At 39.0% G+C, this 24,190-nt stretch overlaps 1 protein-coding gene across 1 annotated transcript in view; it reads left to right on the top strand.

The window, feature by feature from the left end:
- Positions 1-24,190, top strand: part of ZNF536 (zinc finger protein 536) — a 336,155-nt gene that overhangs the window by 116,355 nt on the left and 195,610 nt on the right. Inside the window, exon 3 of the mRNA XM_027867559.1 lies at positions 4,609-6,183. Coding sequence (XP_027723360.1) covers positions 4,609-6,183 — 1,575 coding nt within the window. The remainder of the gene's footprint in view (positions 1-4,608; positions 6,184-24,190) is intronic.

Below are 24,190 nucleotides of genomic sequence, written 5' to 3'. Positions count from 1 at the left end.
ATTTACTCATTTGGGGATGTAGCTAGAATATTTCTAATAGAAAAGTAGCCTTTTGGGCATGTTAGGATTTGAACTTTGCTTTCTCTCAGCCCTTGGATGGCCAAAAGCAACCTACTCTTATGGATGGCACACATTTCATTCATTTTGGGGAGTTCTTGATCTGGGATCCGTAGACTTCGTGTGAACTTATGGACAGTTTTCCCTGGGTTCATGAATTTAGAAGGGGAAAAAATATCCTTATTTCAATATAATTGGTTTCCTTTGTAATTCTGTGATTTTTATTTTACACATATAAAAACATTGTTCTGTTCTGCCATATTGCCAAAAGGGGCCATTAAACAAAAAAAAAAAAGATTAAGAGCCCATGGCTTGGTATATACCTAAAATACAAGGATTTTCAGGGTAGACCAATTAAAGAAGGCAAAATATGTGACAAAATAGAGTGTTTGGGCTATCTGAAAAATATTTTATAAGAAGAAGAAAAGTCAGCAAGTTTGAAAATAAGTTCACAGACCCCAAGTTAAGATAATCTCATGTGAGTTTGTATAGATCTATGTACATTGTTCCCTCACTGGAATTCTTTGTTTGGTATAAGAACCCTGCCCAAGAAAGTTCAGTTATTGAAATCCCCCAAAGACCTTTGTAACAGAAACAACAAGGTGAGCAGGAAGACTCTGGATCAGACATATGGGTTCTCATCCCAGCTCTTCCATTCATTCACTGTGGCTCCTTCGACATGTCATAGGATCATAGGTCTAGAGCTGTAAAGGACTTCAAAGAACATTTCGTTCAACTCCCTCATTTTCAGATAAGGAAACTGAGGACCAGTGAGGTTGTGACTTGTCTAAGATAACATAGGTAGAAAGTGTCTAAGAGGGAATTTGAACCAGTTTTTCTGACTCCAGAATCGGAGCTCTTTCTACTGAAGCATGTTGGTTCAACTCTTTGGACTTCCGTTTCTTTTCCCTGGAAAATGAGTTGGACTGGCTAGTGTCTAGGTCCCCTCTAACTCTGACAGACTATGAATCACTGACCTTTAAAGCCCAGTTCAAGTATCGCTTCTTCCATGAAGTCTTCCTGATCCCTCTACCCTCGATCGAAGCTATTTGTACATTTATCTCATCTCTTCCACTAGGCTGTGAGATTTACAAGGATATTTCAGGTGTCACTCCTCTTTGGATGAGTCAAGGAATCTAGTCAAGAACTTCGAACTTTTTGTGTCAAATGCTCCTTTTGAAGTCTGGAGAAACCTAGGGGTCCCTCCTCGGAATAATTTTTTTAAATGTATAAAATGCAATTTATAGGATTACAAAGGAAAACAATTATATTGAAATAGCTAACAAAATATTAAAAAAAAAAAAACAAGTTCACAGATGCCAGGAGAAGAACCCCTGAGATAATATTCATAGATAGCAAACATTAAAATTTTATTGAATGGTGAGTAGATCTTTCTATGAAGCATTCTCTCAAGTATATATGCTAAGAAACTTTTTCTCCTGAGCTCTTTCTTTGTACCTGTCTATGTATTCTTATATAGCTAGTGTCTTAGATGGCTACAACTTCATATAGGCATCTTTGAAACACCTAGGCAGTTAGGTGGAGAAGTGCTAGGGCCTAGCTGTGTGACCCTGGGCAAGTCACTTGACTTCTATTTGCCTCAGATTTCTCAGCTATAAAATGGATATACTAATAGCATGACCTCCCCCACCCCCGCCACCCAGGGTTATTATGAGGATCAAGTGAGATATTTGTAAAGTACTTAGCATAGTGAATGGCACATATTAGGTGCTATATAAATGCCATGATATTATTATTATTAATTATTATATCTACTGTTGTTCTCCTTGCATTCTCCCTTATGGAATGGCACCTCAAGCTGAAGAGACATATGCTTGTTCCTGGTAAAGGCCCAGACAAGAAAAAAAGTTTAATTTTTACTACCAAAATCTTTCCTAGATACAGTTAAGCATTTCTTAATTCACTTCCTAATCTATCCTCCATTAAAATATAAACCCATGTAGAAGTGGGAAAATTTTCATTTTTTGCCTTTGTTTCCCCAAGGCCTAACTAAATGCCTGGCACATAGTAGGTGCTTAACAAATGCTTGCTATTTGATTGATTTTCAAATTCAGCAGAGTCCCCTCTAGGTCAATATTCCCTACCTTTATTCACTGTCATTAATTAGAGCCTCGCATGTCATTTGGTTTGTATTTATAGATCAGGAATTATGTGAATTTATGGTGCCCCAAGTGTAATTTTCAAAGGATATCCTGCTAGCCCAATATTCCCCAATATTCTCTGGCTATGCAAAATGTACCTCTCTCTGACCCCTGAAGGGTATCATAAGAAAAGTCTTTTGTAATCCTTAAAGTCCTATATAAAAGTGAGTTTTGTTGTTGTTATCTGAACACACTTGGACAGTTATCTGGGATTACTTATGCAGAAGTTGGTCCTCTGGCTGAGATATATCAAGGTAGGTTTCATGGTCTTTTCTGATGGGACTGAGTCAGTTCTGGCATCAGGCACTCCAGAGGTCAGTCATTCCTCTGAGCTTTTTTTGAGCTCAGACAACTTACTTGAGTTTCAGTGGACGTGGATTATCCTAACATGTCCATGGCAGTGTTGGTGATGTCCTCTGGTTTCTGAGGTATCTGGGTTCAACCCTAGACCACACCAGTCTGCAGTGATTAAATGACCCAAGGTCTGATGCAGATAGTATAAACGTGGGTGGCACAACCTTGTCTCGTGAGCTGCTAGTGCTCTAGGGCCCTGACTGGTCAGAGATCAATCTACTAGAAGAGGGAGATTGGGCATGGAACTATGGAGATTGGAGAGATAACTTTTTACCATTAAAGGAATAGACAATATCAAAGGTCTTTGTCATGCTTTAGCTATGGGAACCTGAGAGTAATAAGGACACAGTTGGTCATTGGTCACAGATGACCCTGGCAGCCCATTTCTCCAATGGAAGTACTGCATCTGAGCAGCTGGCATCATCAAGACCCTCACTTACCTCTAGACTTGACTGAAATACATAACCAGTCACCTAGATCTGAGAGAGGCTCATGGAAGCTGTGAATAGCCTTCTTAAGGTAAAAGCTTCCAGTCCAAAGGAAGGGGTGGAGTCCTTTCCCAAGAACCTGGTACCCCGGACTCTCTCATTTTAAATGCCCTGGAGTCTCTCCAAGTGACTTACCAATTAACACCTGGGTACCTTGTGAAGTTTGTAAGTCCTTGGTTCAATTTTCTTTCCATTTGTCTGAGACTTAGAAGCAATAAATGTTTTCAGGACCTACCATTCACAGATGATTTGCTGTTGCCTTTTAGATCAGCCAGAGAAAAAGAACAGAGGAAAGATAACAGTCTCTTGCCACACTGAGCTTCCTCACAGAAATAATTGCTAATATTGACAGGGCACCATTATAAATAAGCTCAAGGCACTGTCATAGCCCCATCCCTTTCTGGGAGTATCTCGGCACTGGAGCCTAGAAAAGAGCCTGGATTGCTAACAAGTTCTCTACATATATTTAAATGCACATGTATTTAGTCCCCTCTCCTTTCTTGTTATACAGCACGGGCAGGTATCGGTTTACATATATCTTCCATAGAGAAAGAACAATAGAAGTTGGGGGGGGGGGTGTTGAATTTAAATAAATATTTAATTCATGAAAATTATCTTATATGTTTTAAAATGCTATTTAAGGCTATTTTTATTCTCTAGAAAGCGCTTATTATAGGTAAATTACACATTTTACTACCCGAGCATTAGGCTTTCCATTAGTACAAATTTAAGGCACTACAAAGGCCAGTAGATAATGTTAATTTCAAATACAGAAACTAAATATATTTTGCACCTTTTTATTACTCATTTTCTTTTACATTTTATCGACTACTTTTTATCTTAACTATATGTCTTTACATGCTGCAATCATAACGCACTGTAATGGTATTAATATTTTATAGAATCTGTATTTATAGTTCTTTATTTAGAAACAATGCAGTCGGTCTGCAGATCTTTGAATCCTTCTGGAATGGTGCCCTCCAAATAATGATAAATTACTTGTGCAGTATGCCATTTGCTAATTATATCCATGATTTACTGCAGAGCAAGACTTAAATCATTCATTTCAGTCTTGCGTAACAGTGCCATAAAATTTTTAGGTTTAAAAATGGTTTCCATGTGTATAATTTAAACAAATTTCAGAGCTATTGTATACACAAAATATTGCAACCATCCATTTGTTACATACTTTGTCTTTTTAAACTTCTACTTTTAATGATCACTGTGGTTGAAATTATTATGCTTAATTTTCATAATCATAGCTTTTAAATCTACAGCAGTTTTCACATGTTAGATAAAGAAAAAGATAGCTAATTGTGTGTAGATAGTATGTCATTCCTGAATAGTCCCAACTGGTACAAAATCATTAAAAAAGCTTAAGACTATGAATTATTCTTCTATTAAAAAACAGTTGTTCTATAACTAATTATTACTTTGAGCTGCTTTGTTTCAAAGAACAAATGTTGATCCTTCCATTCCTGCTCTACAAACCAAAATGCATTAAACATATATGTTCTTTCTTTTATCTCTTGTACTCCAATCTGCAGGTGAGAAACCCTACAAATGTCCCCATTGTGATTATGCTGGTACTCAGTCTGCATCCTTAAAGTATCATTTAGAACGACACCATCGGGAACGACAAAATGGTGCTGGGCCACTCTCTGGACAGCCTCCAAGCCAGGATCATAAGGATGAGACATCAAGCAAGGCATCTCTGTTTATCAGGCCGGACATTCTGAGGGGAGCCTTTAAGGGTCTCCCAGGGATTGATTTCAGAGGTGGCACTGTCTCTCAGCAATGGACATCAGGAATGCTTTCGTCTGGGGACCATTCAGGGCAGGCTGTAGGCATGACTTCTGAGACTTCTTCAGAGACTCTGAAGGGCTCTGACCTCCCTTCCAAAGGTACACACTTTTCTGAAATTGGACGAGCCTATCAGAACATCGTAGGCAATGGGGTCAACTTCCAAGGCTCTTTGCAAGCCTTCATGGATAGCTTTGTCCTGAGCTCTTTGAAGAAAGAGAAGGAAGTGAAGGAGAAAGCCCTATCAGATCCACTTTCCATGAAAGTCCATGGACCAGATGGTGGTGAGGAAAAAAATAGTGGAAAATCCTCCCAGAGGAAATCGGAGAAATCTCAGTATGAACCGCTGGATTTGTCTGTAAGGCCAGATGCAGCTTCTCTTCCAGGCTCTTCGGTGACTGTCCAAGATAACATTGCATGGCATGGCTGCTTGTTTTGTTCTTTTACGACTTCATCAATGGAATTGATGGCCCTTCACCTGCAGGCCAATCACTTGGGCAAAACTAGACGTAAAGACAGCGCTTTGGTAGCTATAGGAAATGGCAAGGACCAAGCCAGGGAAGTGAGCAAAGCTGGCTTGCTCCCTTCTACCGTCCAATCTAGCAAAGAGGTAGGAATCTCCAATGTGATTACCCACCTTGACTCTACTTCTGAGAAGATGACCCAAGGTCACGGCAAAGAGACTTTGGGAGAACAAAAGAACTCTTCCTGGTCTGGTCATATGGACCCACCATTCTGCAACTTTACTTCAGACTTCTACAAACAATTTGGGGTTTACCCAGGAGTCATGGGCTCAGGATCCTCCTGTGCTAACAATGAGCCTGAAGGCAAACTGCAGCCTGAAGATGACTCAACGATCCTGCTCCCTGAGTCTGTGAACAAAAATGCTACTGACGACCTGTCTGATATTGCCTCATCTGAAGACATGGAATCTTCCAAGGAGGAAAACAATGAAGAGGAGGATATTGAGACAGAACCCGAAATAATGAGCAAACCACTGTCTGTCCTTAACAAGGATAGCAGCACTGATGGTGGAGATGGCCTCCCCAACACCGTTGCCTCCCAGCCAGCCCAAGGACTTGTCTCACCTTTGCCCCAAACGTCTGAGAAGCAGTGGCATGGCCCAAATCTCCTTCCATCCCATGACACCTCCACAGGGGTGATGAAAGCAGAACAGATCCCAGGGCCCCAGGTCCTGGAGAAGCAGATGAACATGTTGTCAGTCCTAAGAGCCTATAGCTCTGAAGGCTTAGCAGCCTTTAATGGACTTTCGAGTAGCACAGCAAGTAGTGGATGTGTCAAGAGACCAGACTTGTGTGGTAAGTTTTAGAATCCTCTTTCTTGAGTTCCTTTCTCAAAAGAATAGTGCCAAATGGTGCATTAAAAAAAAATAAATAGGGCAAAATGTCCATTAGAAAATTTGGAATTAAACATAGGTAACGCTGTATGTGCAATTTAGACAATCATACAATGAATCCATTTTTAAAAAGACATTTTTGAAATCATACTATTTGTGTCATCCAAGTCTAGAGAACCTGTGTGAGGGACATGAAGAAGGGGACCCACAGTATTGACTGCACATGTTTTTAATCCATATTTTGGAGGGGAAAACAGTTTATATAATAAAAAAAAAGACATGGTAACTCGAAAACTTTTCAGTATTTTCAACTTCTCTGTCAGACTCCTAAGAGAAATCCTCAATGCTTTGCTAAGCCAACCTTGCTTTCTTAAACTTTTCTTCATGTTGACTTAGAAGATACTCAAATCACCTAACACTAACCAAAATCCAGACCAAGTGACTGCCTGGGCCTTTCTCTAATTAGGGAGTTAGGATTTAAGGCTTTTGTGATTCAGTTTGAGGAAAGCAGAAGGCAGTGGTCTTTAATTATCCAAGGCTTAGATTATTGTCTGTTGGCAGTTCTAACAGGGGCTATGTGGTGGTGAATTGCCTGATTAGGAGTGTTCCTACAGGTAACTTAAAGGCTGTGATCCTATTTATCCCTGATTATTCCTACATAATCTAGCCTTTAAACTGGTATTGCACATTACACTTACACTTCCTCATAAAACATAGTTGCCCCATGGTGGGTTTTTTCTCCTTTGTTTTGTTTTTAAACAAAGTTGGAGCCATCTGGATGGATATAAAATTGGGAGGAAAAGAAAAAAAAACAGGGTGGGAGAAACAGGCTATCCTGCAAGCATAGGTATCCTCAACTCTGAGTAGTTCTGTGAAAAACACTTTTCAGACCCTGTTTAGTCCCTTTGCAACTACTTGTCCACTCCAAGAAAGTAAACTAATGGAGGAAAAAGAGAGGATGGCAAGTGTTGTGGTGTCTATAATCTAAAAATGGATTTTAACTGCTTTTTTTTTCCTGATTTAAAAAAAAAATTGAAAGGGAATCTCTCTATCAGAGAGAACTGCTGGCCGCAGGAAGCTGCTTCCTATCATCAAGTAACAAGCTACAGGAAGCAGTAATCTGGCTGTATAAATTGAATTGATGTATCTCTCCTTTCCCTCCCCTTCCCTAATTCACTGAGAACAGAACCGGGTAGTCAGAAATTTTTTTTTTTTGAATTGTCAAAAATCACTAAATGGACTTCTGACAGCTCAAAAAAATATTGACAGTTCCTTATGTCACATGATTCACAAAGCCCCATTAGCCATACCCCTGATCTATTTTTAGCCAAATACAATTCATTACTTTTGAAGTTGTTAAAAAAAAAAATTAAGGGGGGGGAAGGAAAGGAGTTAAACGGCGCTTCTCAAGAAGAAAAGGAAAAATTGGACTGACTTTTAAGTGTTCTATTTTTTTTTTAAAGTTTGGGATTGGGGCTTTTTTTTTTAAAGTCTATTTTCAGTTCTTTTAACTACCTACATAGGACCATAGTTACTGCCAGGAATCCATGCATCAGAAAAGATCAAAAACTGGCATGTTAGTAAGCTCATTATTATTGAAATGAGCTCATATTACCCCTATTAATTTTTCCATCTTCCTATCAATGCAGCAGGAAGACTGCCTGCCTTTGATGAAGCCCGCCCAATGGTATCCTATTTAACTGGAGGCATGGGGGGCTGGGGAGCACAGCTCAACAACATTAGAGAGTCTGTTCCATTTTGTAAGCTATTTCTACCGAAGCTGCAACGTGAGTCCTCCCTGCTCCCCTCCCAAAATAGCAGCTCACGACTCCCAGCTGACATTTCCATTGGTATGTACAAAAACAGTTCTTAATCAAGCCCTCAGCCATTGTGGTACAGCAGCCATGATGCGTGCCTACCCCTCTCCACCAAGAAGAGATTGATGATGCTAAACTTGTAAACTTTATGGGAATACCTCACTCTGATTCCATTATGGGTACCATGTCCATCTTCTCTGGCCCATGTTCAGAGTTCACCTCAAAATAATCTCTCTGTATCTCTACTGGATGGGATGTCTAGCCTGAAGACTTCCTTCCTCATTAACTTGTCTTCCTCTCCTTGCACTGTTATTCCCTTACCGGTCCTCCAGACTCTGTTGTACAGAAGTCCACAGGGAAAAAATGAAATTGTCTCCATCCCTGTTCATTAACAAGTTGTAAGTACAGGACATCAATGAGTACTTGGGAGGAAGAGGTAAAAACATAACAAAACCAAAACAAACATACAAAAAAAAAAACCCAGCAGCCTATTTACTCAAACTCTCTAGTTTATTTTTCTGACCTGACTTTGCACAGAACACATTTGATAGTTTCAGGAAGCCAAAATACATGCACACACTGCTCTTCAACATTCTAAATGTAATTAACATTAACACTATAATTAAATGTCCTTGGGTGATCATTTCCCTCTACCTCTCTGTCTTGACCCTAGCTAGAAAGGTATTGCCAACTTAGGTCTGTCTAAATCCAACTCTGTCAAATCACAGGTCAAAGTCTAAAATGGTGTCTATTGCACTCAAATTAGAATGGGAAATTGAAGCTATGATGGAAATAATTCAAGTGAAAGCTAAAATTCAGAGAAAAGAGAAAAAGAAAGGATAGTATTCAGGCTCTAAAATTCCCCCATCAGATTGCATGTGTGGAACCATGTTTGTAGGAGTGAGATTAGCTGTGGTTGTGGTTTTTTTTTTTTTCCTAAATGGAACTTCCGTTTTCTTTGTCTCATAGAAGCATATGGTAGAAGCGCCTGCATAGCTAACCTAGTGGATAAGAGCAGATTCTAGTCAGCTCACCAAAAAGTTCATCAGATCATCTTACATTCGCCAATGGACAGAGCCTCATGTTATCTTGAGAACCTATAATCTGTTAAATAGTACCCATGTTTCAGGCTAAATTTTACATTTTAAGGTGAATTTCTTTCTCATGCCCAAAGTCTTTTTTTTTTTTTTTGCTAGATCTATGCTTTCATTGATGTAGGCATTAACTCCCTCAAACAAAGCAGACCAGCATCTACTCTGCGATTTAGTCTTAGAGAATTACCTGGGGACACTAAGGAGTTAAGAGACTTACCTGGGGTCACTCAATTGGCATATGAAAAGGTGGGACATGAATTTCTGTTCTGAGGCTCATTCACTACTACTTCATATCTAACTTTATTTGAACATTATCTAATATCTTTCAAATATTGGACCTGAGAGGCAATGCTAATTTATATACCTGAATTACAGAATAGCCTATCTTCTCCTCCCTTCCCCAATTATTGCACTAGGAAGAAGAGGGTGGCAGTATAGCATAAATGCATAAAGAGCTGATGTTGGAGTCAGAAAGACCTGCCACTGATACATACCACCTGTGTGACTAAGGACAAGTCGTTTACTCTTCTAATGTCCCATTCAACTCTCCAAGACTATAAATTATAGACAAATTGCTGATATTCATCATGGCATGATTAACTCAGAGGTCCAGAGCAAATAAATAAATTTCTTAAAATAAAAAATAATGAAGGAAGAACAAACAAGAGAGAAATGAATTTGACATTTTCATTACTTTAGGGAAGAGTGCAGACTTTTTTTTATGGCACTTATATAACCCAGGCTTGAGGCCTGGGTTACTTGTAATACACAAACTTCAATTTCAAAGAACTAGGATATGAATTTCCAAATATATTATCTTGCCACCCAAGAAACTGCAATGTCAGGTTAGCCTGACAGATGTGAGATGCCTTTGAAGGGTCTGGCACTAAGTGAACAGGCATTTTGAATGAAGCTGGAAGACACAACTTTGTTTTGTAGTATAGGTCAAATCCTCTTACTGGTTAAATCCCATTTTGTCATATCCCACTACCACAAAATATCAGCTTAATGAAGAGATTTCCAAGTTCTAGCAGATGGCCTATTGGCTTTGAATAGCAAACTCTACAAGGAAACTCTAGTATCAGCAAAGAAATTTGGATGTGCCCTTGAAGCTTTCTGTAAGGGGATGTTTGACCTTTACTTAACATTTGTAACAAGACAGAAACCCTACAGCCTCTTGACAGAGCAGGACCAGTATTTACACAGTAGGACAGTGACTTGGCCAGAGAGGTATTTATATCAGTCAAGAACTAGAAAGAGAACTTGGTTTCTAAATTGGTGGGATTTGACCCTGTGCTGTTCAATATTGTTCATCAATGACTCAAAGGAAGGCATAGATGGATGTGTTTATTAAATTTAGAGATGACACAGAACTAGGAAGGATAACTAATATGTTGGATTATACAATCAGGATGCAAAAAATTCTCAGTCTCTAGAATGAGGAGCCATATCTGACATGGTGAAGTTGAATAGGAATTATCATCAAGTCCTGCATTGTGTTTTAAAAAAATACCCCATAAATATAGACTAGGAGAGAGAGAATGAGAAAATTGTTCACATCAAAGGATCTGGGAGTTCAGTAGGCTTCAAGCACTCTGCAAGTGAATAATATGACATGGCAGTTTAAAACTAATGAAATAATTAGGCTGCACATACAGATGCACAGTGTCCGTAATGAGGGAGTCCCATTATACTCTGTCCTATTCAGAGCACATCTGGAATAGTATGTGCAGTTCTGGATACCACATTCAGGAATGATATTGACAAACTGTGCCTCTTTCTAAAGGAAGGTGTGACTGGGATGAAAAGGAGTCTGGAAATGATGATATGAACATTCTTTGAAGGAACAAGAGATACTTACCTGGAGAGGAGGAGAGTTAAAAGGAACACGATTTTGCTATCTTCAAGGATTTGGAGGGCTATCACAGGGAGCACAATTATTAGATTTGTTTTGCATAGTTCCCAGAGCATTGATCTGGAGTTGCAGAAGTAGATTCTTGCTCCATGTGAGGAAAGACTTCCTCTCCATCAGAGTTGCCCCAGAGTGGAACGAGCTGACTCAGAGGTCGTAAGTTTCTCAATACTGGATATCAGATAGAAGTTGTTCTGATGTTATAGAGTGGTCTGTTTAGCTAAGGTAGGAAGAGAAGCTCTAAGAAATCCTTTCACAGATAGAAGACCCCTGAGATACCACAGTTCCATCATACACTTCTTTAACATCAAGAGGCTTCACTGGAGATGCTAGGCTACCCAGCAGAAGGAGAATGTTTCATTTTGTATGCTCAAATATAACTAGACTTTTCAAAGGCTGGTATGAGAAGTGACTGCAGGACACTGGGTATGTAAATACATTGGAGAACACTTTACCAGACCATCCTACTGTCTCTGGATTCTCTGTCTTTGAGGAGATGCCAGTCAATGCCTGGTCCTAAACTTGAGGTGTGGCAGCTTAGTTGGTTGCTTAAGACTTAGGATTGTTGCAGTCAGTTCTGTCTCTCTCCTTCCCTGATATTGGTCTTTACTTTTGTCCTGATATGACTCAGGTTTTCCTTGAAAATCTAATGGGCAGGGTTGATGGAAAATCCTTTAGGGCGTGTTGAGTAGACAATAGGTTGACTACCATATTTCTCCTTGACCCTTAGAATCTCCATTATGAAACCAGATTTAAGGATGCTGCTCACCTCTCCCTCTACCTTTTTCCAAGAAATCAGATTGTCATAGGTCAATATATACATATATATATATATATATATAAAATAGAGAGAGAGATACACATACACATGTATACATGCATACATTTATATATACATGTGCCTATGCATGTGTCTCTGTGTGTATATACATACATACACACACATTTGTATTGTATCTATCACAAAGTCCAACATAGATCTAAAAGAAAATATGCCGTTAGATGGTATGCCAAATCAGGTAATTCAGTCCTCAGAAAGATCTAGTGAGAAAGTTAAGTTTAATAATTATTGAGGTTAATAATAACTGCTGAACCCTTTTCTATAAACTGTATGCCTTATGTTTTTTTGTATAAAAGTCATTTCTCAAAGGAGTAAGAAAATTTGAGAAAAAATCCCCCAAAACCCTAACAAAAAAGAGGCATTTTCTCCCCAGTGGGAATTCTGAATTGGAGGAGAATTTGGTTGAAGATGACTAGGTGGGGTGTCATAATGATTTGAGGGTATGTATCAAAGTCCCCACTTTAGCTTCCGTGCACTAAAAGTATAGGGTGACGCATGTCCCTGCAGCTGCCCTCAGCAACAGAATGAGCACAGGAGCCCAGGAGGAGCTTGCATGGGAGCAACAGTAAGAGAGAGCAAGACTGGGTACTGATTGAGGCAATGAAGTTCCTGACTACTATGGTGGGGGAATAAACCCAAGTAAAAGAAAGAAAAATCATGGAAGAGATAGTACATTCATAGAATAACAGAGTTGGGAGAAACCTGGAGAGCTCATGTAGATCTTCCTTCTGCTTACAGGTAGGGTAAATAGATATCTGCATCCTTTGGGGTCACCACATGGCTACTGTATTTCAAAGACTTTAAGGAAGCTATTCCACAGGAACTCTTACAAATCCTTAATGTCAAGAAATATAAGCTTCTATGTATTCCTCACACTACAACCAAAAGGCATCATGTTATGGTAGAAAGATCATTGAGTTAGGAGTCAGGGGACTAGATTCTTAAAGTTCTGTCTCTAATTTGATATCTGACCTAGGATAAGTGACTTACCCTCTCTAGGCCTCAGCTTTCTCATTTCCAAAACAGGTTTAATAATATTTTGCTTCCTCTCAAAAGGATAGTATGAGAATGAAATGGAAAAAGAGAGATATTAAAGCACTTTAAAAAAAAGAATGGATTTGAATAGTAATAGGTGTCATTTCTATTTGGGTCCTCTTGAGTTTCCACTAAATTTCAAAATGAAGCCATCTCCCCAAATTAGAAACACATTCTTGAGTGGGATGGTCTACACATCTCTTAATAGTAATGGAATCTTTTGTGATGTAGGCACATCACGATAACTATAGGACCGCTGTGAGTCTAAAACTGAATTAAAAGGAGAGGCACATTGTCATGTTTCCTCTTTCAAACTGTTCAACCCAAGCATCCATCAGGCCATGTTGTTGATGATCTGTTCTTGGTCTGAAAAGGCTAGTTTTGAAAATGGTCCTGTCGATTATATTGTGATTATGCCAAATTATTAGTATTACATAATAGCAGTGGAGGTAAGAGTGTGATAGCTACATGCAGTAAAAAGACTCCAATGTAGCTTTTACCAGAAAATGGTAAATTTCTTATAGTAAGTTAGAGGCCTCTAGCAGAGATCTGGTTATTGTAAATGAAAACACTCCAAAAAAATGATAAAAGGCTAAGTGAATATAAGATACTATCATTGTCTTTGGGGTAAGGGATACCATCATCCATAGAGATGATTCTGCGTTCAAGGGTAGTACAGTAAGCATAGGCCCTTCTAAAGTAGAACATTGGTTGGAATGAGAAGATAAAAAATCCAGATCAATTATCTGAGATATCCTGGGCAAAATCAAACAAATAAAACAGAAGCCAATTAAGTCATGACTTTGGGAGATATTAGAAGTGTCTTTTATAGGACTCTGGTCTTTTTTGAGTGTATGTCAATACCTTGAGAAACAGCATATTGAATTAAAAGTCAGCCTTGGAGTCAGGAAAGCCTGAGTTCAAGTCAAGTCTTGCCTCTGGCACATTCTGGCTGTGTGACCTTGGATAAGTCACTTAACCTTTTAATGTGTCCAGAGAACTCTCTAAGTCTGTGAGTTGCAAAACAGGTGCTATGGTATAATAGTAAAGGGAGTTTCCTCACCAGGTGTTTCTTATGCCAATGAAGTCACAGATCCAGTAAAAAGTATATTAACGATAATAATACCTTGACTCATTCCCTTAGTTAGATGGATCTTTTAGGACCATGGCTGTGCCAAAACCAAAACTGAGGAGTTGCTTTTGAATGGGCACCGATCATAAAATCTGTATTTTACAATTTGACCCTTAACTTCAATAGTGGTTTTCAGGTTCAAGTTCACATGATCACTAGGTTTTGAATTTGCACATCCTGGCCCTGGAGTACCTGCAAGTGAGGATTGTTTGGGAGTTTGCTTTCATGCACTCTGTCTCATAAGCCTTGTGATACAGCTGGAATGATGGTAGCACCTGACCCTTCCCTCTTTAGCCAGCAGCCTTGCCAAAGGTTGCACCTTCTTTTCCTTTTTTGCTCTCGTGGGGATCAGCAAAGATGGCTTTCCCTTGACTTGATCCCCTGTCAAGATGCTCAGTTCTGGGCAAGTTTCCATTTCCTTTCCCCCTCCTTTATTTTTTACCCCCATTGAGGTGGAGGCAGTATCATTTGTGTAGTGACATTAAACCAAACTCCTATGGCATTTTTTTCCTCCTCCTCCTCCTTGATTATTATTATTGTTTTTTAATTAAAAGGGAATGCCACTGGTGTGATGTCGTTTGCACCACAGGATAACAGGATTGTTGTGTGAATCTCATTGTGTTTGCCAAATGGTCCACCAGTCATTTCAGAACAAACAAATGGATGGTGGCTGTAAGTCTGCAAACACTGGTGACATTTAGCCGTGTTTATGTTCCTTTCTTTTTGCTGCATATTTTTGGCTCAAAAAGCTACTATCTGAATCTGCAGAGCTTCCTAAGCTGGAGCAAAGTCTATATAGCTTTAACTGGGGGAACAGAGTCCTTGGATTCCATCACACCTCCCACCTAGTAATCAATCAAGATTATAGCAGAGGAAGGGGGACCCCATCGGCACTGAGGCTCAGCTTTTAAACACCCTGCCTTGAAGAGGAAGGAAGGCAGATGTTTGTTAGAGCCAACCTCTCACTCCTTGAGGGAATGCTGAGTCTCAGCCTAGGCCAGCTCTCCCGTGTCCATCAGAAAAGATATTTCCTTAGTTCCCTGATAGGGTTGCTTATCCTTTCTCTCCTTCGTAACTGGTTGGTTTTTTTTTGTTTGTTTGTTTGGTTTATTTTAGTCTTTGCCAACTCCAGATGATGATTTGAATTAAGAGCCCTCTAGATATATGCTGAGTCTTAGCTGCTGAAAGATACATATTTTTTCCCAGACACTATTTGTAAAGCCCAGGTTTCATATAAACAGTAATTATCTGCTATTACATGTATCTGATAGACAGTACCTCTATATCTAATTACCAACCTGCTCTAATAATTCAGTCCATTCTTGTTTTAGCCAGGAATTGAAGGACCAAATTTATAAATATTGCTTTATCATCTCTTGCATTAAACAATTAGAAATTGTAGTACTAGCCTAGCTCTCAAATGTATCTAGCCAGGAATTATTTCAGGATTGTTTAACAAATCTGCCCATTTTCTTGCAGGTAAGTGACCCCCAGTTCTATTCGGTATATCTGGAGTTGGTATTGCCCTCCCATTCTCCTCGATGATTACCTGCAGCTTGTTAATTATGTAAAGCCAAGAGAAGAATGTATACACATATGTGTGTTTAATAAATAATGACTATTGGCACAGGTATGTGTATACACAAGGCACACCAACCTACAATATCTATAACAAATAACCACGGATGGCTAAAAATACTGGCCCATATGTTCATCTATTAGTCATGGATTTTGAAGGCTTAGTCACTCAAATTTGAGGGAAAATTCTCAGTAAAAATGTAGGTCCCCAGGGACAAATGTTTGTGAAATGGAGCCCCGCCCCCCCATACCATTTACATGTCCATTCACCTGTGGGAAAACCTGACCTTGGATTAAACACACACACAAATATACATGCACAAACACAAACATACACAAATACACACACTTCAAATGGCATTGTGCTGCCTCAATCATGCACTGAACAGAGTATGTGCACAAGTGTGCTCATGCGTGCGTATATATGGGTGTTGCTTGTACATTCACCACAGGCCTCTAAAGATTTGGCCCCAAGATTTTTTTTTTTTTTGCTGCTGCTGCTTGAGTGTCTAATTGTCCTGTATTTTGTAACTCTTTAGAAGAATACAGAAAAGTGCAGTCTTTATCTTTCTTCATATTCTTTAAGCAGTAATATTGCTAGTTTAATATTGTGTCAGGTCCTAATATGAACCAGGAGGAGATGACAGTAGAATTCAGTGAACAGCACCTTGACATCCACAATTTAAAAAAAAAATGGTGATTGAAGCGAACTGTGTAAACTTGTACTGGGTTATCGTGTGCTTTGGAATAGAGTATTGTTGAAGTAATTAGAAAATATATTAAGGTTTTCCTGGTAATGAAGGCATGTAAGTTATAATAATTGTAGCTTTCTGAATAAGTGTCAAAATATATCTTTAAATGTGCTGTACGTGGAGTTACAAGTTAGGTCACCTATGAATGGAATGTAAAACAATACAAAAACTGCTTCAATAACTTATCTTGGTATTGCTAATAAAAAAAAAAGCTGTGAAACATTAGTGTAGTTTGGAGTCATTATGTTAATTCATTCCACAACCGACTCTTCCCTTCTCTCTTTTCCGTCACCCTGAAGTCCTTGTGTTGGAAGCCCCCACGGGACCTTTGGGCAATGATTTTTTATAACAGTCCCCAAGCCAACCAGTGCAACTGGTTGCAATTTTCCATCTATCTATAGACACATCCCTGTAATGAACTGCTCGTGAAAATGCGACTGTTGAGTGTTCTCCTGATTTGAGAGGGTTTTGTACAGTACTCAATGGGAGTATCTGTGTATGTGAGTGCATGTGTGTGTGTGCATGTGTGCATGTGTGCATGTGTATGTATGCATGTGTGAGTTCAGGTTTATCTCTGTGCCTTTCAGGGATGTGTCATGAACCATCTCTACCATACAGGCTCATGTGAAAAGCCTACCCTGGAAACATGGTGCACATAGGCACTGAGAAAACAGGGCCATCTCAACATTGCTATCAGAGGTCCCCTATAAAATGGGTAGAGGCAGAACCATATCTAGCAATTTTGGCTTCTGGGAGCAGGCAAAAAAAATCACACACTAGAACTAACTTTTATTTCAAATTTATTTGAGCCTACAGGGGAGGGGAGAGACCTTGATACATAAGACTTTGTTGTGGGGGCAGAGCTATGCATGCAAGATCACCCGCTTCCATTGGATAGGGATCCCAGGACACCATGAGCCTGCTGCTTGTAGGCGTCAAGGCTTTCAGGAAGTAAGGTGGGTAGGAGTTCACTTGGAATTTGACCATTGGGTATAGGAAGGATACCATCTGGTAGTTTCCTATTTTAAGGAATTATTTTTGCTAACTCAGGTCCTCAGATCAGTTGTTTATATTGCTGAATAACTGTGAGTACTATCAGTGTGCCCTCTGAGCATTGCTGCCCTGAATCAAAGCTCTGTTTGTCCCACCATAGTTACATCTCTGGGCAGAGGACAAGTCAAATCTTATTATAACAAAAATTGTGGGAGGAAAGTTCTTATAGTCTTAAACTTTGGCATGGTGAGATTATTGAACCATTGGCTCGAGGTCAGAAATCATGTTATTGTGCCCATGTTTGTGATAATGAGATTTGACCTGCCACCCTAACATTTTGGGGAAATTTTTTTTCTATGAGCCATATTATGGAATGAACTATCTTAATTGCATTTCTCCTGCTTCTTAGCTTGGAGAAAAGAATAGTTAATACCTGTTCTTTCTCTCTCATGGCCTTTATTTCAAATTCTACCTTTTGCCAGACAAGAGCTGCTTCTGAGAGAAAGTGCCCATACTTCTACTGTGGAAATTTTAAGCATTGAGCTTATCTTTCCACCCCTACTTATGTCCCTAAATACCTACTACATAGTTGACAGAACAAGGAGGGAGAGCAGAAACATAGTGGAATCTATTTCCCAGTGACAAATTTCTATTAAAATTGTCAGTTTGAATAACCTGTCAGTACTTTTTATTAATTCCACCTAAACTCCATGAGTCAGGGCCTGACATTTCAGTGTTCTGTGTCACACTGGGAAAAAGCTGTAGTTCAGGCATGGAACAATTACATTGCTGTTGACTAGTAGAAAAATCCCCCACGGTACTTATGATAAAACTGTTACAGTGATCCACACCTCAAAGACATAAATATTGGATTGCATGGCCCCTTTCCCACCTCCCATTCCCTGATTAGGGATAAATTCTACGAGACTTGAGCCAAATTGGGCACCAACAGCCATCCTCTTCAAAATATATGTTTTTTTTTATCTTCAATAGAAAAGAGTGTTATGCAAACCTAAGTATCAGGAGAGGAAAATACCCCCTTCAGCATACTGTGGGAAGTGTGAATGAGCTAAACATTTCCATGAAGGATAAAGTCATAGTCATCTTAACAGCATGACCCAGGTTCTTAATGTTACATCCCAAATTGCAATTAGAAAATTGCATTGGCATCACTAGGGTGGGTGTGAGTTGTGTCAGCACTTACCTGAGGACTCCATTCAGGTTCTCCAAGGACTTCTCCTCATGGGAGAGACCATTTCTCATTTCGATTTACAAACCCTGGATTCCCTTTCTTGGGTGATTATATTACACATGAGGAAAAAGAGGAAAGTGGTACTGATTAGAAAGAGTATTCAAGTAAAATTTTTAATCCTCTGTTTTCTTCTTCTTATGTTGAAAATTACCAACACTGTCAAGTTAAGACAAGAAGCATTTATTAAGTACCAACAATGTGCCAGGCATGCTACTGAGCACTGAAAACACAAAGAAAGGCAAAAAACAGACCCTGCTTTCAAGGAGCTCACAACTGAATAGGGAAGACAAAATGCAAACAGCTATGTCCAAACAAGAAATAGGTAGGTAGGTAGGTAGGTAGGTGGATGTTTGGATGGATGGATAGGTAGACTCATAGATAAGTAGAAAGAGATAGAAAGATACATAGATAAATAGAAAGAAAGCACTAGAAAGACTGAAAGATACATAGAAATAGATACACAGAAAGAAAGAAAATACATAGAAAGACAGACAGAAAGACATGAGAAGATAGCTACATAGAGATAAATATAGAAAGAAAATAGAGACAGACAGAAAAATACATAGAAAGATACATAGAAAGGAGATAGAAAAGTAGACAGAAACAAAGAAAATACATAGATAAAAAGAGATGGATAGAAAGATAGCTATATAGAGATAAATAGAAAGATAGAAATATAGATACATAGATATATATGTAAATGTATGCATACAAACATACACACACGCATACACACACACACACACACACACACACACACACATATATATGATAAATTAGAAATAATCACAGAGGGAAGGCACAAAGATTAAAGTGGACTGGGGAAGGCTTCTTGTGGAAGGTGGTACTTTAGCTGAGACTTGAAGAAAGCCAGGGAAACCAGGAGGTAGAGATGAAGAAGGAGAACATTCCAGCCATGGGGGGCTAGGCAGGGAAAATGCATGGATTCAGGAGGTGGAGTGTCTTATACAAGCAAGGAGCCGCAAGGAGGCTAGCATCCCTGAATCACAGAGTATGTGAAAGGGAGTAGGATAGAAGAAGAATGAAAAGGAAGGAGTAGACCAGGTTATGAAGGGCTTTAAAAAAAACTATAAATAGACAATACAGCAGCCCTCCATACCTGTCACTAGAATGACATGCTGATTCTGCTAGGCTGAGGAACTAAAAATCCCCAGTCTTAATTAAGAAGTGCTCCACGGAGATGCCACCCAGTCCTCCACCTGCCAGCGTAATGGTGCTGTCAGGACCTCCAGGGAGAGGGATTAAAGGAGAGGAGAGTACGGCTGTCCTCCCGGTCCCATGCGTGACTTACTTCTCTACTTCTGGAGAGTTGGGGAGGGGGATCAGGGAGAAGAAACAGAAATCATTTTCACTGGGTCCTCCTGAGGCCCAGTTTAAGCCCTGACAAATTGCCTTCATGTTCCACTGCTCATGGTTGGACACTTTCCTGATCATTTAGCTCAGCCCCAAAGCACAACTTTTCACACTCCCATTGACCTTTGGTGCCATTAAAAGGCTTGCCTATGGTTCTAAGGAGACCAGGATAGATCCCAATGAGGGCTACTTGCTTACTAGAGTAAGGACAACCCCCAAACATATTCCATGTGAAATAAGTTAAAGGAAATACACAATAAAAAAATCATTTTTCCACCCATTCATTTTGACAGCCAGAAAGCCTCTCTAGAGCCATAAGCAGTTGTCTGAGCTGTTCTCTTTCCCTTCTTCAAGAACATATAATCCCTCTAATAGCATCTCCAAGCCAGGAAATTCAGGAAATGCTCAGAAGGCAGAAATACAATGGAGTCATTCTCCAGAGGCAACTTCTCAAACTTAGATGAGGCTACAGTGTATTCTTATCTTCCTAATTTTATGAAGCCAGCACCAACCATTCTCCACACTTTTGCCTCCCTCTGCACCCTACTCCCTAACCTCGTAGACTCTCTTCTTTACATATGTACATATACCCTGGGAAACCAACTCCCTTCTCAGCGGTTATGCTTCCTAGGAATGTTTCTGTCTACTAGATGAAAAAGAAGTATTTTTTTTTTCAGTCTCAATGGAATTGACTTCATTTTGGCTACATTGCATGGGAAAAGGAAAATCTATTCCCTATTAGACCATATTACCTACCCTGCCACCAATTCTCCATCATTCCTGCCTTCCATTGGCCAAATGGCAATGCACCACCCATGTTACCTTTATAGTTGAATGTCCACTGTGCCTAGTAGGGCATTTTTTCCTATGGGCCCTCCACCTTGGGTACTTTGGCTGCATATTTTATGCTCTTTATAAGCACAGGCTGTCCACTGGTTTGAGCCTTGATGAACTGCCACATTTCTTGTTCCACTGCTCATGGTTGAGTGAGGCCTCAACTGAAGCGGAGAAAAGATCCATGTTGTAGAACGGAGAGAAGTCTCGGGGAGGAGGTGTCTGTGGCTTATGAGGAAAGTCAAGAAATGTGGGGCATTGCACTCTGGAGCTAATGGTAAGAGAGGCTTCTTTCAAACCATTTATTCATTTAACTATGTTGGGAAATATTTCTACTTTGATGAAATTTAGTTTGTTTCAGGGGGGAAAATGGAGAGTAAATGCTGATGATACCAAACTTGGGAAATGATTATTGCTCATGCATAGTCACTTCTTTTCAAGGAAATTCCCCAATGATTAAATTATACCTTGAAATATGCAGCCGTGCATTGGCAATCATGCCTGTGTTGCATATAAAAAAATTGCTATGCATTTTTGAGGTGGAAGTAGAGAAGTTAGCACAGCTATTCCATCACCAAAAAAAAAAAAAAAATGCTCATCTGCACACCCAGAAGATGTCTAGATTAATGAGTGATTTGGTTTTCATGTTATTTGTGAAGTTGCCCAAATCTATGCATCTAATGGTGCCTTCTAATTCCCAAGTTATGTAGATATTGAATTTTATTTTTCTACATCTGTCTTTGTCAAATGATTAGGGTCTGCTCATGGTTATCCACAATAATGGAGAAACGCAATGGAGTGGATAATCCAAAATCATGATTAATACTCAAAATTATCTATCATTGGCTTTGGAATGCATTATTTAATTCCTCACCAGCAAACCTCCCACACCCATCCCAAAGATTTACTCTCCTATTTATGTTAGGCTTAGTCATATACTAAAATTAGAGGGGTTTTTTTGTTTGTTTTCAGGGCATGCAATCAGCTGACAATAGCAGCTGACCCTCAAATCAGAGGGCAGCTAGTATAGGATAAAAATTTTAGCTCATAATGGAGTTGGTAGGTGGGTAATTGGAGATTGACTTCATAGGGTTAGCTATTTCTTGTCACATGAGAAGTTTATTTTCTAATAAACAATCGTAGTCACCTTGGATGGTGGGTTGATTCTTTCAGGTCATTTCGTATAGCCATTAGAATAAAGAATGATTTAGCGGCAATCCATTGGCCAGAGAGTTTACTCCTCCCTCTTTCTGCAATGTAATATCTCCTTGCTTCTAGTATTTGACCAGCAATAGGACATACATTCCAATACTACTTATTTTAAATACTGAAAAGTGTATTAACTGAACAAGATGTTCAGGAGGTAGAAGGATGGATCAGATGGCATCTCAAGATCCTTTCTAGCACTAGGCTCTTGGAATTCCATGAAGAAATTATCCCAGTGAGTCACAGAATATAAGATCAGAGTTCATTTTTCTTAGGGCACCAAATTTAGCATAGTTAGTTTGGGATGGTACTGTCTGTTGTCCAGTGGAAAACTGAATAATTGCTATATGGTAAAGAAAACAAAACCAAAATTATAAGAAAAGAATTCAAGATTGTTTTCCTTCATTCACCCTTTTCTTTCTTCCCCATTGAATGTCCATATTCCTCCTCCCCTCACATAATACAAACTTAAACCATTTTCCTACAACTTTCCCCCCACAGAACAAACCATGTTTGCAGTCTTTTAAAGTCAAAACAATCAGTCAATTCAGTCAACTGGTCATATCAGTAGGAAAAAAAATAATGATTCTATGTTATTATATAGGAAAAAAAAAGTGATTATTTGATTGAATTATTCACTTTTTAACCAGTTATTCTCACAGCCTGAACTAAATAGTACTTTGTTAAATTTTACTAAATTCTCAGGTTTGCAGAGAGAACAATGGCCATGTTCACTAGAGATTCCCAAGCATTTTTCAGGCATCAATTAGCTAATTAGTTACACTGTCTGTGTTATGAGTCTGATGTTTTACTTCTAAGGCTTTCACTTTTCTTCCTTTAAGAATTGTGCCAAATACCTAAGGTAAACTTAAGAGTTCATGGATCCATATCAAGCCACATGAAAACATTTAAAAAAAATCTTCCTTTCTTTCAATATTTGTGCCCTTTATTGTCTTTATCCCCCATCTATCCTCATAATTCTCTTCCAGGCCTTATTCACCACCATCTGAAGTCATCCCCCAACCAGCAGTATCTCCTCATGATTTCCAGTTCAAGGTGTGAGTGAGTGCCTAAAGGCTCTGAATTTGTTTCTGGTGCGAGTTTATGTGTGTATCCCTGTGTGTGTGTGTGTGTGTGTGTGTGTGTGTGTTTGTGTGTGTGTGTGTAGTCACTTTCCTAAGCTCAGCTGTCTCAGTGGCCCTAGTTATAAAATGGGATTACAAGAGACCAACAAGAGAGTGAAATAAATATTAACATAAAATTTGAAGATGAGCATTATCTACATTTTGGTGATTCTGAAAATGGTTGTCATTCTTTTGGAATAAGACAGCAATTATATGAAGGCTCAAGTCTTCCTAAGACCTACCCAAAATGGAGAGAATTTCTATAATGTCTCTCAACATAGACTTAGTAGTTGACTGGCCTTTTCTTAGTTGTTCCTCTGTCTGATGATTTCCCCTTAAAGAACACAGGGTTCATGGAAATCACTGGGAGAACCTGTCACTGATAGATTATTCACTGATAATCCTATCCCTTTATATCTAAACAGTGCAATGAAGAAATATGGCTGAAAACACTGTGCATCAAGTCATCATTCTTAAAATTTGGTTCAAACGTTTCCCCTTAACTATCTCTTTCCCCACATTCTTCTTTTTTCTTTTTCTTCTTCTTTCCTTTCATCTTCTCCTTCCCCTCTCTTCTCTTTCCTTCTTTTCTTTTTTCTCCTGATTATTTCAAAGCAATATCATCACTGAAGGTTTGGTTTTCATTCCAGCAAACTAAATAAGAATCTTATATCCTAGTGCCTTGCCATATACAGAAGATGCAATCGTGAAGAAGGTCTATAAATCAGATAGTCTATTATATATTAACATTATACAATCAATTGTATATCAGTACAAGATGGGAGCTTACTACAGGAATCCCATGATGCATCATTTTTCAAAGCAAAGATCTTTTTTTTTTTTGTAAATTGAGTGATCACTTTTTTGTGGTCACCTTTTGGCTATCTAGGAAAGGCTATGGATCTCTTCTCTGAATAATGTTTCTGAATGCATAAAATAAAACACGTAGCATTATAAAACAAATCAAATATATAGGAATATAAATTAAAATATTTAAGAAAATATGTTCACAAACCCCAATTTAA

The sequence above is a fragment of the Vombatus ursinus genome, unplaced genomic scaffold, assembly GCF_900497805.2.
Source record: "Vombatus ursinus unplaced genomic scaffold, bare-nosed wombat genome assembly UNPS02014786.1, whole genome shotgun sequence".
NCBI lineage: Eukaryota > Metazoa > Chordata > Mammalia > Diprotodontia > Vombatidae > Vombatus > Vombatus ursinus.
This window is presented reverse-complemented; position numbering and strand designations above follow the sequence as displayed.